The sequence below is a fragment of the Miniopterus natalensis genome, chromosome 5 (genome assembly GCF_054644295.1).
Source record: "Miniopterus natalensis isolate mMinNat1 chromosome 5, mMinNat1.hap1, whole genome shotgun sequence".
NCBI lineage: Eukaryota > Metazoa > Chordata > Mammalia > Chiroptera > Miniopteridae > Miniopterus > Miniopterus natalensis.
This window is the reverse complement of record NC_142085.1, coordinates 57,176,032-57,190,682: the sequence shown is the minus strand read 5'-3', so window position 1 is coordinate 57,190,682 and position 14,651 is coordinate 57,176,032. Positions and strand designations below refer to the sequence as shown.

The following is a 14,651-nucleotide window of genomic DNA, read 5'->3' as shown; positions in this document are numbered from 1 at the left end:
GTATGCTTTTCCCATGATACTTTTGGGGCAGGTGTCTGGCTCAGAGAGGCCTAGTGAGGGGCCACATCCGTCACACACTTCCCATTTGGGGTCATCACCTGCCAAACATCCACAGAACTGGTTTGGGGTTTAGCTCTGGGCTTAGCTGAAGGGGAAGTGCTTTGCTTGCATGCTGGGAGATCTTCCCAGCAGGCTTCCTACTCTCGAGTTCAAGTTCAGACGTGCATCTGCATCTCAGGCAGGACAGGGGAAGCCAGGGAGAGGAGAATTCACCCAAGAGAAGTCATTCCTGGCCAAGTGGGGTTGGCAGCCTCTACGTGTGTCTCATTTTCAGTACGTGTGTGGTCACGGCTTCTCTAAGATGAAGCGGTTTTTGACAGAAGTGCGGTGGTAGGCGGGGACAGCACACTGAGGGCTAAGTGAGGGTTTTATTCTTCCCCTTCACCCTGTTCTCACGTCCTTTGACTGGAGGAAACTGACTTCCTAGAGGCCAAACCACTGCCCCCTTCCTCTCTGAACAGAGCCTCGCCCTCCCCTGCGCAGCCTCCTCCCTTAGGAAGGGCCTCTTTCTTTGCTGGTCTGTCACTTCTCCAACACAACCACTAGCCCTCTGTGGCCGAGTGGCCCTGGGTCTTAAACCAAGGCAGAACCGAAACTTAAAGTACACAACTGCCGCTCAAAATTGTTCTCCTGACTAGGCAAGGCCTCCCCTCCCCCCCAAAATGGGGGCAGGTTGAAAACCTTGTTGCTTCAAGCATATGTATGTATTTTGTACTCCTGTGTTTCTCAAACTGCTCCCCAGAACACTAGTTCTTTGAGTTGATGACAGATGTTCCCAAGGGAAGAAACGGGTTCAGTGACCAAATAAATTTAAAGAACATTTCTTACTCTATCTCTATCTTGGAAATTTATAATCTACAGCAGGACAGTGAAGTCCCTAAGAAGGTCTGGAGTAAAGAAATTTTTTTTAACATTACTTATTCCAAATTTCCCAAACTTATTTTGACAAAAAACAAACAAAACCTTTTTCTCTCAACTCCTGCAAAATATGGTAGAAATCCTCTTATCTAAAGCAATTAAGCCTAAGAGGTCATAGGTCAGTCAAAAGAAGTCTGTCAACAGAGAATGCTTAAAAAATGACATGCACTATCTTAAACATTTTATTTAACTTAAAAATACACAAATATACAGACATTTGCCAATCTTCTAACATAAAGCCTAGGCCTCTTCTTTGTATGGACCCACTCACTGGAGTTCTGTACCATCTTTCTTCTATAAACCATAGTATATGCACATGGTCTACAATCTCTAGTGTTCTTTGTTTTAGCTTCTTTCCTTTTATGGAGGGAAAACTTAAAGACTGTAAAACAATCCAAAGGCATCATTTTTTTTGGAGAAGTTTTAGGTTCACAGAAAAATTGAACAGGCATTACGGAGAGTTCCCATATATCTTCTTCCCCCACCCCCAACACATAGCCTCCTTTAATATCAACATCCTGCACCAGAGCCTTTCTGCATCAGGGGAACCCATCTCTGCTAAGGGGGACCCTGAGGCTAATAGGGATGTCTGGAGCCACTTTTGAGCGTTCTCAGGGGAGCACTAGTTCAGCTACCAAGAACCAGCACCAGATTGGGTGTGGCTGCCACATTTCAGATGCTCACTGACAAACCGAAAACTTACACAGAAGCTGTATAGAAAGATGAAGTTCCTCGACGAGGTGGGGAGGAGGGAAGGAGGTAGAGGGAAGGTCAAGGGTTCCTTTCTGGCAGGTAGAATGTAGATACTGAGTTCACCAACAGGAGAGAGGAGACCCCAAGGGGAGGACAGGAGCTTATGATGTGCCCTGGTCTCAGTCTCTTCATTCCCAACTCCCTCTGGAGAAAGCCCTAGCCCCAAGCTAACCTTGGCCACAAAGGGTGGTCTTGCATGAAGAAGCAGCCCCTGTTGGAAGCCCCATCCAGTATGGCTGCTGCTTGCTGCTGAGACTAACAGGAGGTGGTTTTATCAGCTTCTTCGAAGGTACCCAGTGCACAGAGGTCTCAGGAAGACTAGACTGAAGAAATATACAGAACAGCACCCCTGGGAGGCAGCACCCCTGTCACTTGTGTGTGGGGAAGTCAGTACAGGAGGAGACTCAGGCCTCCAGGTTGGCATGCCAAACAGACCAAAACCAAAAACCAAACCACCCTCACCACTGGCATTTATTTTCAGAACTTCATGAGTACGGAATCTGAACAAGAGTTTAGAATTGGCCAGTATACCTTAGCCAAAGTAAGGTTTGGGAATATCAACCTTACCACCATTAAAAATAACTCTGCCCCTCCCCTCTGCCTGACTCCCACCAGGCCCTTACTGAAGGCCCTTTCCGAGCACAGCTGAGCAGCACCCTGACAGGGCGCAGGCCGCACAGCCCCAGAGCAGAGAGGCTTCTCCCCGGTCTCATAAGAAGCACAGCCTGGAAACTTGCAGATGGTTGCGCCTGCGTGTGCTTGTGGATTTTTCTGCCGGGGAGCCACCTGGACGCAGCCAACGTGGCACAAACAACAGGAGCTTTGTGTCCTGTTGAATGTTCAGTAACTGGAGCTCACCCTCGCTCTGCTCTCGAGCGACACTGGGAGCCGCCCAGGGCCGTGGCTTGCCCTTCCGCTGCACTGCCTTTCCCCAGGGCCCTGTTTACAGATTCAGCTACTTGAAGCACTGATAAAATGACAATGGCTTAGGTGAGGACAGAGGTTATTCATAAACATGACAATCTGTGGATGTTGCCTCAAGAGGAAAATCTAATTTATTCTGCTAGTCAGACAACTCCTTGGTAGCTCAAAGGCTGTGGATTTTCCTACAGAATTAGTAGGAGTTAGGAGTAGATATTTCCGTTTAGACAGGACCAGCTGTGTAATCTGGGGAGCCCCGTGAAAAATAAAAATGTAAAGCTTCCTGTTCAAAAAGTAGGAAAAAAGTACCATCATAAGAACTAAAAAATAGTTTTCCTTTCTTCTGCAGTCTCTCTTGACATGTCATGGTGTTCTTACTTGTTTTTAACGTTGCACACCTAGGCATGGGAATGCTTGCAGGGCAAATTCAGCCCTCATGGGCACCCAGGGACCCTGTGACTAGGTGCATGAGTGCACATGGTCCACCAGGTGCAGGGCCAAGGTCTCATGCCCTGGCACGGGGCAGAGAAGTTGAGCCAGGCCCACTGCCCCAATCCACTGTAGACGGGCAACCCCAAGGGTATTACACTCTGTCTTGGGACATTTTAGGTACCCAGGGATGGGCAATAGACTTGTCCCCAATGAGTCACCCTTTCAACACACTGGTGCTGTTAGCTTGGGATCCCTTAGACACCACAAGGTATATACCCCCCCCAACCCTCAGGCCCCCACTGGGGTGGAGGGCTGCAGCGGTCACTGAGTGGGTTGGTACGGGGAAGTTTAGGGGTGCCTTGGATGACAGAGAGCAGAGGAGTGGGCAGCTGAGAACCCCTCCTGGCAAGCAGGGAGGCAGGAGGAGGTGGGACTGTATGTGAGCCCGGACTCCCAGCCCTTGGTGCTCTCTCCGTCGACTCGCCGGGTTCCACTTACAAAACAGAAATTCTAAGTTAAAAATGAGGAGTTTCAAGAAGGTACCCAATGAGCATTAAACTCCAAGTGCCCCTGAGTCCTGTGTGAGCACGCTGGCCATACGTCCATGAAGTGATCCTGGCTTTAGACCTCAGACGAAGGAAACAATTTTGATTGCCTTCCCACCCCAAATATATGCATTTCTAACATTTTGACATGTTTATGTCATATATGTGTAATATACGCCTGTATATGTGGAGTAAGAAAAGCTTTATGCTTTCCCCCATTTCAACTTTATTTCAGTTATGAGTTAATAAGAAGAGTTGAGACTGAAGTTAACAAACGTTTTTCTATTTATATATTTATTCATTTTAAAAGTTAATTTATTACGGTTGACGTACAACAAATGTTTTCTATTTAAAAGCCCTTTAAGTAGAAAGAAATATATCAAAGTGTTAATAGTACTCCTCTCTGGGTCAAGATGTTAAAAGTAATTTTTATATCATTTTCTGGGCTTTATAGAGTTTTTTACCCTGAACGTGGACACATGGATTGCTTTTATCATTAGAACAGTGAATGTTATTTTGCGAGATAATAATAATTTACCTGTGGGGAGAGTGTGCTGCTCCTTGGACTTTTCTGACACAACCAGTGTTATCTCTCTGTTAACTTTTCTTAATACTTCTTGGATCATATGCATTTCAAGATTTTCCAGAAGTTTCTGAAGCTAGAGTAAGCAATTTGAGAGTCAGTCTCCACATTGAGTTTCCACTCTAGGCTTCTAAGTCAAACTCCTGCAGAAGGGCCTTGGGTGGGTCCTGTCCTTCGGCTGCTCTCTCCCTGGGGGAAGGAAGGGTTCCCGCCTTGGCCTCCCGAGTGCTTCTGCAGACAAAAATCTTTTCTTTCTGGCCTACATTCTGACTAATAAAATACAACTCTTTTTCCCAAGCTCTGTTGAATTGCAAAGTGCTTGATGTCTGAGGTGACCTCAGGTGTTTTGAGGTCTCCAACTGTGGCCAGGAGTTTTGTGATCTGCTGTTACATGAGAACCCTCAGGTCTGAAGCTTGAGTTAGACAAGGAGGATTTCATGAGAAGATTTTAAACTCCATACAAGACCAAGAGAAAACTCTTCCAATAACCATGAGCCCTTACTTTATACATTATGCTTGCAGAACACATGGGGACTGGTGTGTGTGTGTGTGTGTGCACGTGCACATGTGTGTGTTGGGGGGACAGGGCACTGAATTCTCCTTCATGCTCAGTAGACACACATCTGGCATCCTGGCATCTTGGCATTGACACCCAAACAGGTAGAGGCTTTGCTCGTCTGTTCCAATGAGCCCAGCCTCACGGAACCTGGGTCCCAGGACCAAGGTGAGCAAACACTTGGGTAAACCGCCTCTCCACATAGGGACCTAACACACCAACTGGGCTCATGCATGAGCGGTGGCACCTTATTCTCAGAAACACAATCGCAGGAGCTATCATCCATTTCCTCGGGCTGGTGGTGGTGGTGGTGGGGATACTTACGTGCTGGATTTTGTGTTCAAGATGCTAATGCTTATATTCTCTTTCATGGTCTTTTTTTGTGGTGGCACACCTTGTTTGTGGCTATTAAAATATGAGAAACTAGACTTATAGTTCTGAGGCACTAAGTGGTAGTTATTTGCTTCTTCAAAGCCCCACATGCCTTTAAATACTTAGTGCCCTCTGAGCCTGTCCAACGATTTACAAACCTTCAATTTACACTGCCCTTCTTAGGGAAAAAACACACCGCTTGTGTATATCTGTTAATGCCATAAAGCAAAATCTCAAAGCCGAATTCAAAACAGCTCCTGCATACTTGCACAACCTTTATTTCAATCTCTGAAGCTCCTTCGGGGGGAAGAATGGACTGACTATTTATTATAAGTTCTTCAAGTTCATCTTCTTTCCCCATCCTCTTAGCTATAGCTTTCATGCTGGGGTACAGAATGTCAGTTCTGTTAAAGAAGAGAGACAAAGTTACAAATAAACATATTTTTTTCCCATTCAGATTCTCTGACAGTTATTTTCAGTTCTGTTTCCTGTCATCACGTATAAACCTCCCAACCCATCAGAGACACTCACATCAACCTGTAACAACAATTGCCACTCCCTTAGTCAATATGAAATCCTGAGGCCTTTCCCTATTGGGTACATTTAATTTCAGTCTTCATTTTTCAAAATATTGACAAGTCTTCTCATTCCCTAGTAACGGGGGGAGCTGACTGTTAATAACTCATACAATATACACACAATTCAGACTTCCCCCAAAGTCAACCGTCTTGTGCTCGGCAAGATCCAGGGTGGTGGGTGGGTGATTAGTGAGTGCTTATTTGGTGACACATGTCAGAAGCAATGTGTCGTTCCTCCCAGGGCTTGAAGCTGGGAAAGCACCCCACCATCCACAGACCTCATTACACCTCTGTACCATATTGTAACTCTGCCTGCAACACAGGAAGCTCTCAGAGACTCAGCACTGGGGTCTAATGGGGCAGAGAGTAGGGAGGAATTTGCAGCAGCAGCATCTTTCCACCCAGTGCTTGCTGGGATCCTTTGAGCTAAAAAGCTTAGAGTCTGCACTGTGGGCACACTTTAGAAGCCCAAGTTCCCGGGGACACAACTCTGGGTAAATAATATACCACGTTGCCTTGTGGAATCCAGGGCTGTCCCTGGGTCAACAGGACCCAGCTTCTCCTGTAAAGCACTGTTTGTAGAGACACATTGGCAGCTTCTTCTGGGCTCAGTAGGGTTGGCCATACCAGGATTCATGGATCAAATCTCACGCCCAGAGCAAGGGGCTGGAATTTGCCCAACTCCAGGTTCGCATGAATTTGCATCTCAGCAACACTCACCCGTAGAGCTCCGAGAACTGATTGTGGAGAGAGACAGAACTGATGTCCTGGCCTCGCAGCTTGAGCCGGCCCCACTGCTCCTTCAGCACTTCCAGCTGCTTCCACAGCACCAGAAATGACCTCAGCAAAGCAAGGGACATCACTGCATCACATGGGCCCCCCAGAAGCTCAGGGGCCTTTGGGCTGCTCTGGAACTGACTTCCAAATCCTGACGCTCTGGGCAAATTTGGCTGAAAGCATTACAGAAATTCTTCTTTATTGATCCTGGACCAAGACAGGATAAGCTTTTACCTGTAGCCCTTGCAGAATTAAGTCCTTGGAGAATGACTCTTCTCCCCAGAAGGGGGGTTTACCCACCTGCAGCACATGTAGGGCTCAGATAGGGAATGCATCCTTCCGGAACAGACAGGAGAGGAAGGCCTCATTTCAGCTTTCTGCTTGAGTCTTGAACCACTCGTTTTTACACTTTTTGTGCTTGGGTACTACTAACATTTTATCTCCCTTTGAAAAACTAAGCCTTTCATCTTTAGCCTCTGCTTTCTGGAAAGTGCTCTTCAACACACCCGAGATTTAACTCTCCATACGGTAGAGCAATAATACAACCTGAAATTGGGGATTTTACCCGTTGTCTGGGTATGGAAATGGAAACTTAAGTTTATCTTACCTCCTGTTCCTTCCATCATCCTTTCAAAGTTAGGCAGAGAATACGTCTCTTAATTGGAATTTATTATTCAATAGGCAATTTTACTTTAAAATTGTGATTTGTTCATTCATTCATTGGTGTTTCTCTTAAGTGTTTATTGAGGGGCTGCTATGTGCCCTGGAGGGTGTAGGGGTTGAAAAAGGGTTTCAGGTCCCTGCTCTTTTGTGGCCAGTGGTATGAGGGCCAGTCACCCAGAGAATGACAAACAGAACAGGACTTGTGTTCAGGCCCTCAGTCTGCAACAGTGTCTGTCACAGGAAAAGGAACTTTCCTTTGCAGGCGAAGATGGTAAATCTGATCACGATGTTATGACAAGGGCCTCAGAGAACAATCAGGTATTAGCACCTTAGCCGCTGGAGATTCCTCCCCCCCCCAGGGTAAGAACAGGAAGAACAGCCACCTGGTGTAGCTGGATCCTGGAACAGTGCTATTAACATCTGAAGAAAGGCCTGGCTGCCAGAAATGTGTTGGTCCAAGGGACAGTTGGCAAGCAACACCCAGGGAAGAGTGAGCTTCTGAAGACAGCTGGCAACCCCTCAACCTTGTAGACTGCTTCCTTAACAATTAGCTAATGCATGCATTTCCAGATTCATTTTATCTTCAGAAACCTTTTGTCCCATGAAATTTTATGCAGTGGCTCCAAATATCCAATAGACCAGAGCCAAGCATGGTGACAGGAGGTGGCAGCCTACAGGCCATATAGTTGGCCCTTCTGCTAAAAAATCCCCAAAGTGCCTCTGGGACCACAGTTTTAAAGGCCCTGAGCTAATCCATTACTTTCACTTTGTTTTAAGAGAGCACAGAACTGATGGCCTAGCAAAAACAGGCAACCCAGAGTTGTAACTTACAGGCAGTATAAATTCCAGTGTTTCCTATTGTCTATGAATAAGGAAATACTCTTAAATAAACAAATCATAAAATAAAACTAATTAAACAATAATTTTAGCAAACTCACCTTGTCAATATATAGTTGACACTTGAACGATATGAGGGCTAGGGGCACTGACCCCTACACAGTTTAACTTAACTTGAATCTGAGATGGGAAGCCCAGGGATATACAGGGCCAACTGTATATTTATTGGAAAAAAACCATATATAAGTGGACCCTTGTATTTTCAAACCAGTGTTTTTCAAGGGTCAACTGTATTCATATTAAGAGAAGTCTTCTCTTCCTAAGTGTTTCAAAGGATGGGAGAAGGAATGGGAGACAGAGTGAAGAGTGAGGTGGGGGAGGTGGGGTGTCAGGGGACCCTGCTAATCCATCAGAAGCAGGGCTAAAAATGGTAAAGAGAGGGCCAAAGGGCTCGGCATGCTTCTTGATCTTGGCACTATTTGGTCTATAGCCAGCTTTGCAAATGCTCCTCCTGGGTGAAGCATGCAGTTCTGTTGTGGAATTTAGATGGCACATCTAAGCACACGTCCTTTCCCACCAATAGGCCTGAAGCGGCCTTGTTAGTCGGTGCTAGTGAGACACAGGGGAATCTATTGGAGGCTTCTAGAATGGTTTTTCCTCCTTGATAAAAAGAAAGAGCTCCCTAAGGAGAAAGCTTTTCTGCTCCTCTCTTCATCTTACAAGGAAGAGGGAGGCATTTTGCTGATACCAAGACACTGCCCCGACCTGACGCACCCCCTTCCAAACTCACTTTGAAAGATTAACTCATCCTCTAATTTAAGTCAAGGCTCGTGGGACAGCCTGGGATTTATGGCAGGTGCGCCCTAGTTGTCACGGAGAGGCATTCACTTAAAGATGGAAGATCAGAAAAGGCTTTCAGAGGAGTGGTTTGGAAGGTGAAGCCTGAGGGGTAAGTAGGAGTTAATGTGAGTTTTCCAGCAGAGGGACCAGCTGGAGGAAGGCCCTGAGGAGGGAGTGCGTGGCGCTTGTGTCAACGCGACAGGTGAGGGTAGAAAGGTGGGCAGGAGTCAAGCTGCGAAGGTCCGGTTAGGGCACGTGGACTCTATTCTCAGGGCGTCTGGAAATCGCCGACGGATTATAGGAGGGAAGTGGCGTAACCGGTTTTCATTTGACAATATTATCCGGGTGAATAGCGTGGAAGGAGGCACGAGTGACCAGAGGGAGGCCGGCTGGAGGTTACGCTCGTCGCCTCGCACTGGGAGGGACCCTGATGTACCGGCGGGCGTGGGGTGGGGAGGGGGCATGGGCACAAAGGACGCACTTGAGAGATATTAAAATAAGAGGGCAGTAAATCTTGGTGTCTGGCTATAGGGTACGGCAGAGAGAAGCCAAGGATGGGGTCCAGATGTTTTGGCCTGGACACGGGGCAGGTGGTGGTAAGCTGACGGGGAGTATGGAAAGAACAGCAAGTTGGGGGCAGGAGAATGAGCTCAGTTAGGGACACACTGCTTCTGAGATGGAGCATTTGTTCTATTGGTTTCAGTGGACTGCTTGCAACCTTTGTTCTATTTTTTAAATGAAACGAAATGGATCTACCACTGAGCATGGGACTTCCTGTGAAAGACAATGCTTTGGAGTGGCTTTCACAGGCGACTGCTGCCTCATTGCTCCTCCTCTGCAGCATGAACACAGTCCTGGGACCACCGGGCACCAGCCAATTATGTGTACTGCTCACCAAGAATACCTGTATGTTTTTGTCTAGTGTGGTCTGCTGTCCTGGGACATCCTCCGTGACCATAGGATAGTTACTCAGAAGTACGTCTTCCATGAGCAGTTGCATGCCCACCAGCTCTCCATGAGCCACCTTGAGGTTTTGGTCACTCAGCCTACAGAGGCATAGCTAAAAACATAAAGGAACAAAACAAAATAAAACAAAAACATCCAGTTTGAAGACTTCTATGTAACCTTTACACATGGCTTTTGGGGAGAAAACGAGGAGGAATTGCAATTACAAGCCCTGTCCTCTCAACTATTAAAAAATTCCATAATAATCAGAGTAACATTTCTAGCTCAAAGTCTTCAGTCTTTTGGCTCTGTATGGAAGTCCAAGGTTCCCAGCCCTTACAGCGGTGTCTGTACATGGTAAATGTATAGTGTGATGCCAATTTTCTTTTAAAAGTTCAGATATAAACACAGGTATGCATAGGAAAAATACTGGAAAAAATAACCCAAAATGTGAAGTGAACTGTGGTTGTCTCCTAGTGGGAGGCTATGATTGTTTTGTGTGTTTTTTTTAAACATTTTTACTATTTTACTTTAAAAATAAAACACTTTTTGACTTATGGAGAACTTTGAACATATACAAAAGCAAACAAAATAGTTCCCATCACCCAGCCCCAGAAACCACTCACCTATGGCCAGTCCTGCCCCATCCCTATCACTCCTCACTTCCGTATTATTTTGAAGCAAATTTATAATTGACTTTCATGTTGTTCGTAAATTTTTCTATATTTTATATTTTTAAAAATAAAAACATAATATTTGCTTTAAAAATCAGGAGGAAAACACGTAATTGAAAAAAATTCTCTTTACGAATTCTGCTTAAAGAGTTCTCTCCCTACCACTATTTGTAGATGGGTCAGGAGTCACAGGTCTGAGCTGCCAGCCTGGGTGTTTCTCTAAGAGGCTCAAAGAGTGACTGGGAATGGACGGCCTCTCTTCCAGATCATTATAGGCCATGGGAATTTCAGCTGAGTTTACAACCAAGGCTGATGCCAGCTGAGACCATGATTCTCTTCTGATATAAGAAAACAAGACTCACCCTGCAGTTATTGGGTTTAGAGCCTCATTTTAAAACACCCTGGTTATCTTATAAATTATTCATCATTGACTAGAGTGTGGAGGATCTGACCGATGGCCCCATGACACTTGCTTTGCAGTCTGCATTCAGTTACTCCTGTGATAAGTGGGAAGACCTCTCCTACCTGCATATGATATTCCAGGGTATCTGGGCTGCTACTCATAACTGGAAACAGTCCTCCATCTTCCAGAAATGCTCTCCAAGGGAACAGCACAGATGCCTAAAAGAACCAAATAATAAACATAATGCTGTACTGTGTTCACAAGTAATACACTTCTGTATATGAACAGGACAAATGTGTCTGAGCCCCAAAATACTGTGGGATGTTTTACTTTTTATGTAGAAATAGTTCTTAATGTATAGTCCTTAATGATGTAGAGTTGAGAGTAACCATCTCATTTTGTTAAATTGATTTTTCAGGAAGTAGCTAAACACAGAAGGGTACTTAAGGCTTACTTCAGTGTAACTAGTCAGCACAGTGTTCAAAAGTTCCAGAACAGTATAATACCACTGGGACATATTTATAATCAACAAAGTAAACTTATTCAAATGTTCTCAATATTAATTCTTAAAAATTTGTGCTTAATCACTGCTGTACTTCAATTCTAGGTAACATCTCAAAATCAGTGCCACAATGTTACACGTGGGCCTCTGTGTTCTCCACATCACTGTCCTACAGCCAAGGCTTCCCCTACTCCTTGTGTCACCGCAAGCAGCCCTGGATTTAGTGGGCCTGTCCATCTGACCTCCTTTGACACTTCCAGAGCTGTACTGGCTTCAGACAATTCCCAGATCTGGAGGTGATTCGGGTGGCAGAGGACCAGGACACCTCATCCACCCAATCCCAGGTAACACCCGAAGGCAGAAGGAACAGACCCAATGGTCATGGTCCAGTCTTGTCTTCTGGGTTTAAAAGAAGGTCAAGGCTTGGACCAAGAGTCATTGTCTTGTAGCTAGGGAAGGTAGAAACGTGGGACTTACACACGTTGGGGGTCAATGTTGGCATTACTACATGAAAACATTAGGTTGGAGGTTTTGGAGTGAAAAGACCTAGGCTTATGAGGAGGTCTGAAAAATGTCCACAAATTCTTTGCGACTGTTCCCAGTAAGAGGCGGAGCTTAATTCTTCTCCCCCGAGTGTTTGATGACATTAGTGACTTGCTTCTAATGAAGAAAATGTGGCAAAAGTGCTGGGATGTCACTTTTGAAATTAGGTAATAAAAAGACTAGAGCTTCCATTTTGGGTTCTCTCTCTTGCTTGCTCTTGAACTGTCCCCTCTGGGGAAGTCACCTGCCATGTGAGGAAGCCCGTGCAGAGCCCACACGAATAAGCTGGGAAGTGTATCTTCTGGTCCTGCCAACAGCCACGTGAGTGGTCTGGGAAACTGAGTCCCCTCCAGTAGAGCCTGAGACGACTGACGCACAGGCCAACACCTTAGGCAGCCTCGTGAGAGAGTCTGAGCCAGGACTACCCAGCGAAGCAGCTTCCAAAGTCCTGAGCCTCAGAAATGATATGAAATATTGAATGTTTATTGTTTTAATATGCTAAATTTTGAAGTAATTTTTTATGCAGCCATAGATAACCAATACAGTTTGTGAGCTGGTGCCGCCATGACTACCCAGCAGTCTGATCTCCGGGCTCCCTGGACCTGAAATTCTTTAGTTGTAGAAGGCAGGTGATATTGTTGGTGCCTAGGAGCAATAATAGTTGCCAGGATTACATTCAATAACACATGTAAGCAGGGCTGTTCAAAACTCGGCTGCTGCCTAATGTATGTACTGTAATTGCTATCGTTATTATTGATTAAATGAAACAGATCAAATATTGGTTTTGCCACCAGCAATGAGCAGATAAGCTTTGCCCCAATTAGCCTGTTGAGTGGTTGGGAGGCAAAAACCCTGACTGGGAATGACAGATGGCCCTGGAGGCGACACCTCTCTTCTATGTGAGTGGAGGGGAGCCAACCAAGACTGGAGTACATTAGAGCTCGGAGAGTCCCTGCGACATTTAAACCAAATGCAAACAAAGTGATAAAATCCCCTCTGCACAGCACGCCTTTGACAGGTAGCAAACACCTCTCAGCGCACCTGGGGCCCTGCGGATCCAGCGGCGGGGGCGCTGCTCAGCGGGGGCAGCCCGTGGCACAGGCCGTCCCTGGCGCACTGGGGGGCCGGAGCATCCCCGGCTGCCAGAAATGTCCTACCAAAAACGGAGGGAATCTCATGAAAAGCACTTACTTAAGCTTCTAAAGCTTAGAACTCTCTTCAAAACTCCTGTAGTAAGATAACATTTTGAGATCGAACAGGTTGCTTCCTCAGTGACCTTGTCCCTCACCCTTTCTTTACACACGGCCTCCCTCACCCTTTCTTTACACATCACCTTCACTCTCACAGTTCACAGCTCTCGAGGGAAAGGCACACATACCCTAGACCGGCAGTGACCGGCAAGACTTTCTGTGTGTGGGAGTGTTCTGTAGTTTACTGTCCAAGGTGGTAGCCACTAGCCACACATAGCTGTTGAGCACTTGCAATGTCGCTGCTGCAACTGAGGAATTGAATTTCAAATTTTATTTCATCTAAATCAATATTAAAGTTTTACATTAAATAGCCACATGTGGCTACTGTATTGGACAGCTCAGTTGTTGCTGTAGAACAACAAAATCAATTGTTTGTTGAATTGTTTTAAGACCAATAACCGAGACAACAATTCATGCCATTAAAATTTGTAAAATCAAATTTTAAGTTAAATAATAACCTGGGGTTTGAAAGAGAAAAGGTTTTTGTTTTGTTTTCAACAAAACTTGGCTTTGCATATCAAGAACCAGAAATCCTGAGGACTAGAGCATGAAGTTTATACCATAAACTGTAGAAAAGGAAGTATGCATGATAAATCACAATGACTTTCTTGCTCAAAAGGAAAAAAGAGTTTAGCAAGCAAGGAAAGACTGTTTCTAGAGCTTAAATCTAGTGAATGCCTAAGAAAAGATCCTGACACAGGATAAAGTGCGGGGGAGGGTATCCCAGAACAGAAGGGACTTTTTGCTCGGGTCCTCCATGGACTTGGCCCAAGTCTTGCATAAAGCAGACATAAAAAAGAAATAGGTTAGCAATGACTAAGGGAGATGTTAGCACTGATGGAAATGAGGCAGCCTCCCAGAGACTAGCAGGCAATCAAAGGGTGGGGGAGTCCCTGACAAATGGGTATCTAGGCAGGATGCTAAGCAGCAGGCCAACCAGAAGAGACCTGGGGTTGGGCCAGCTAACCTACAACAGGGATGGGTGAGGTTAGCCACTCCTCCCTACCAAGATGATTTATAAGCACCCCCTGGAACTTGGGTCACCTCTGAGGGGAATGAAGGAGATAGGTGTGGTGTGAGGCTTAAAATTAAATCCAATAGTATGTGCTGCCTTGACATCTGGTAAAATCAGAAGGGCCTTGAATGGCCTAATCACAAGTTCCCTCCCCACTCTGCCCCAGAGGGACCGAGGGCAGTCCCTCCTTACCCCTGAGTAGTGGTTTCAGCTCCCTGTGTGGATGAAAAAGGGGTGCTGTAATAAATCACAAATTCCTAACTGGGCAGGTCAGGGTGGATAGTCATGCCCCAGGCCTATAGCTTCTTTAGTGAAGGTTTTTAAGCCAGCCCTGTCCATTGTTTTTGTGCACCTGGGCTAGCACACCTTTGAAATGCCCCCTTTCAGGCCCCTCTTTCTAAAGTGTGCCTGAGAGCACATAATCTCATTACCTATCCTGTAATCCGATCCCCACCGTGCTTCCTCCCACCTTCCCGTAATCTTC

General features: G+C 45.8%; 1 protein-coding gene across 1 annotated transcript in view; it reads right to left on the bottom strand.

The window, feature by feature from the left end:
• Positions 1 to 14,651, bottom strand: part of LOC107540679 (uncharacterized) — a 127,653-nt gene that overhangs the window by 24,881 nt on the left and 88,121 nt on the right. The window contains 6 exon segments of the mRNA XM_087817767.1: positions 4,168 to 4,288; positions 5,406 to 5,544; positions 6,439 to 6,668; positions 9,731 to 9,895; positions 10,980 to 11,075; positions 12,944 to 13,055. Of these exon segments, the coding sequence (XP_087673893.1) occupies positions 4,168 to 4,288; positions 5,406 to 5,544; positions 6,439 to 6,668; positions 9,731 to 9,895; positions 10,980 to 11,075; positions 12,944 to 13,055 (863 nt within the window).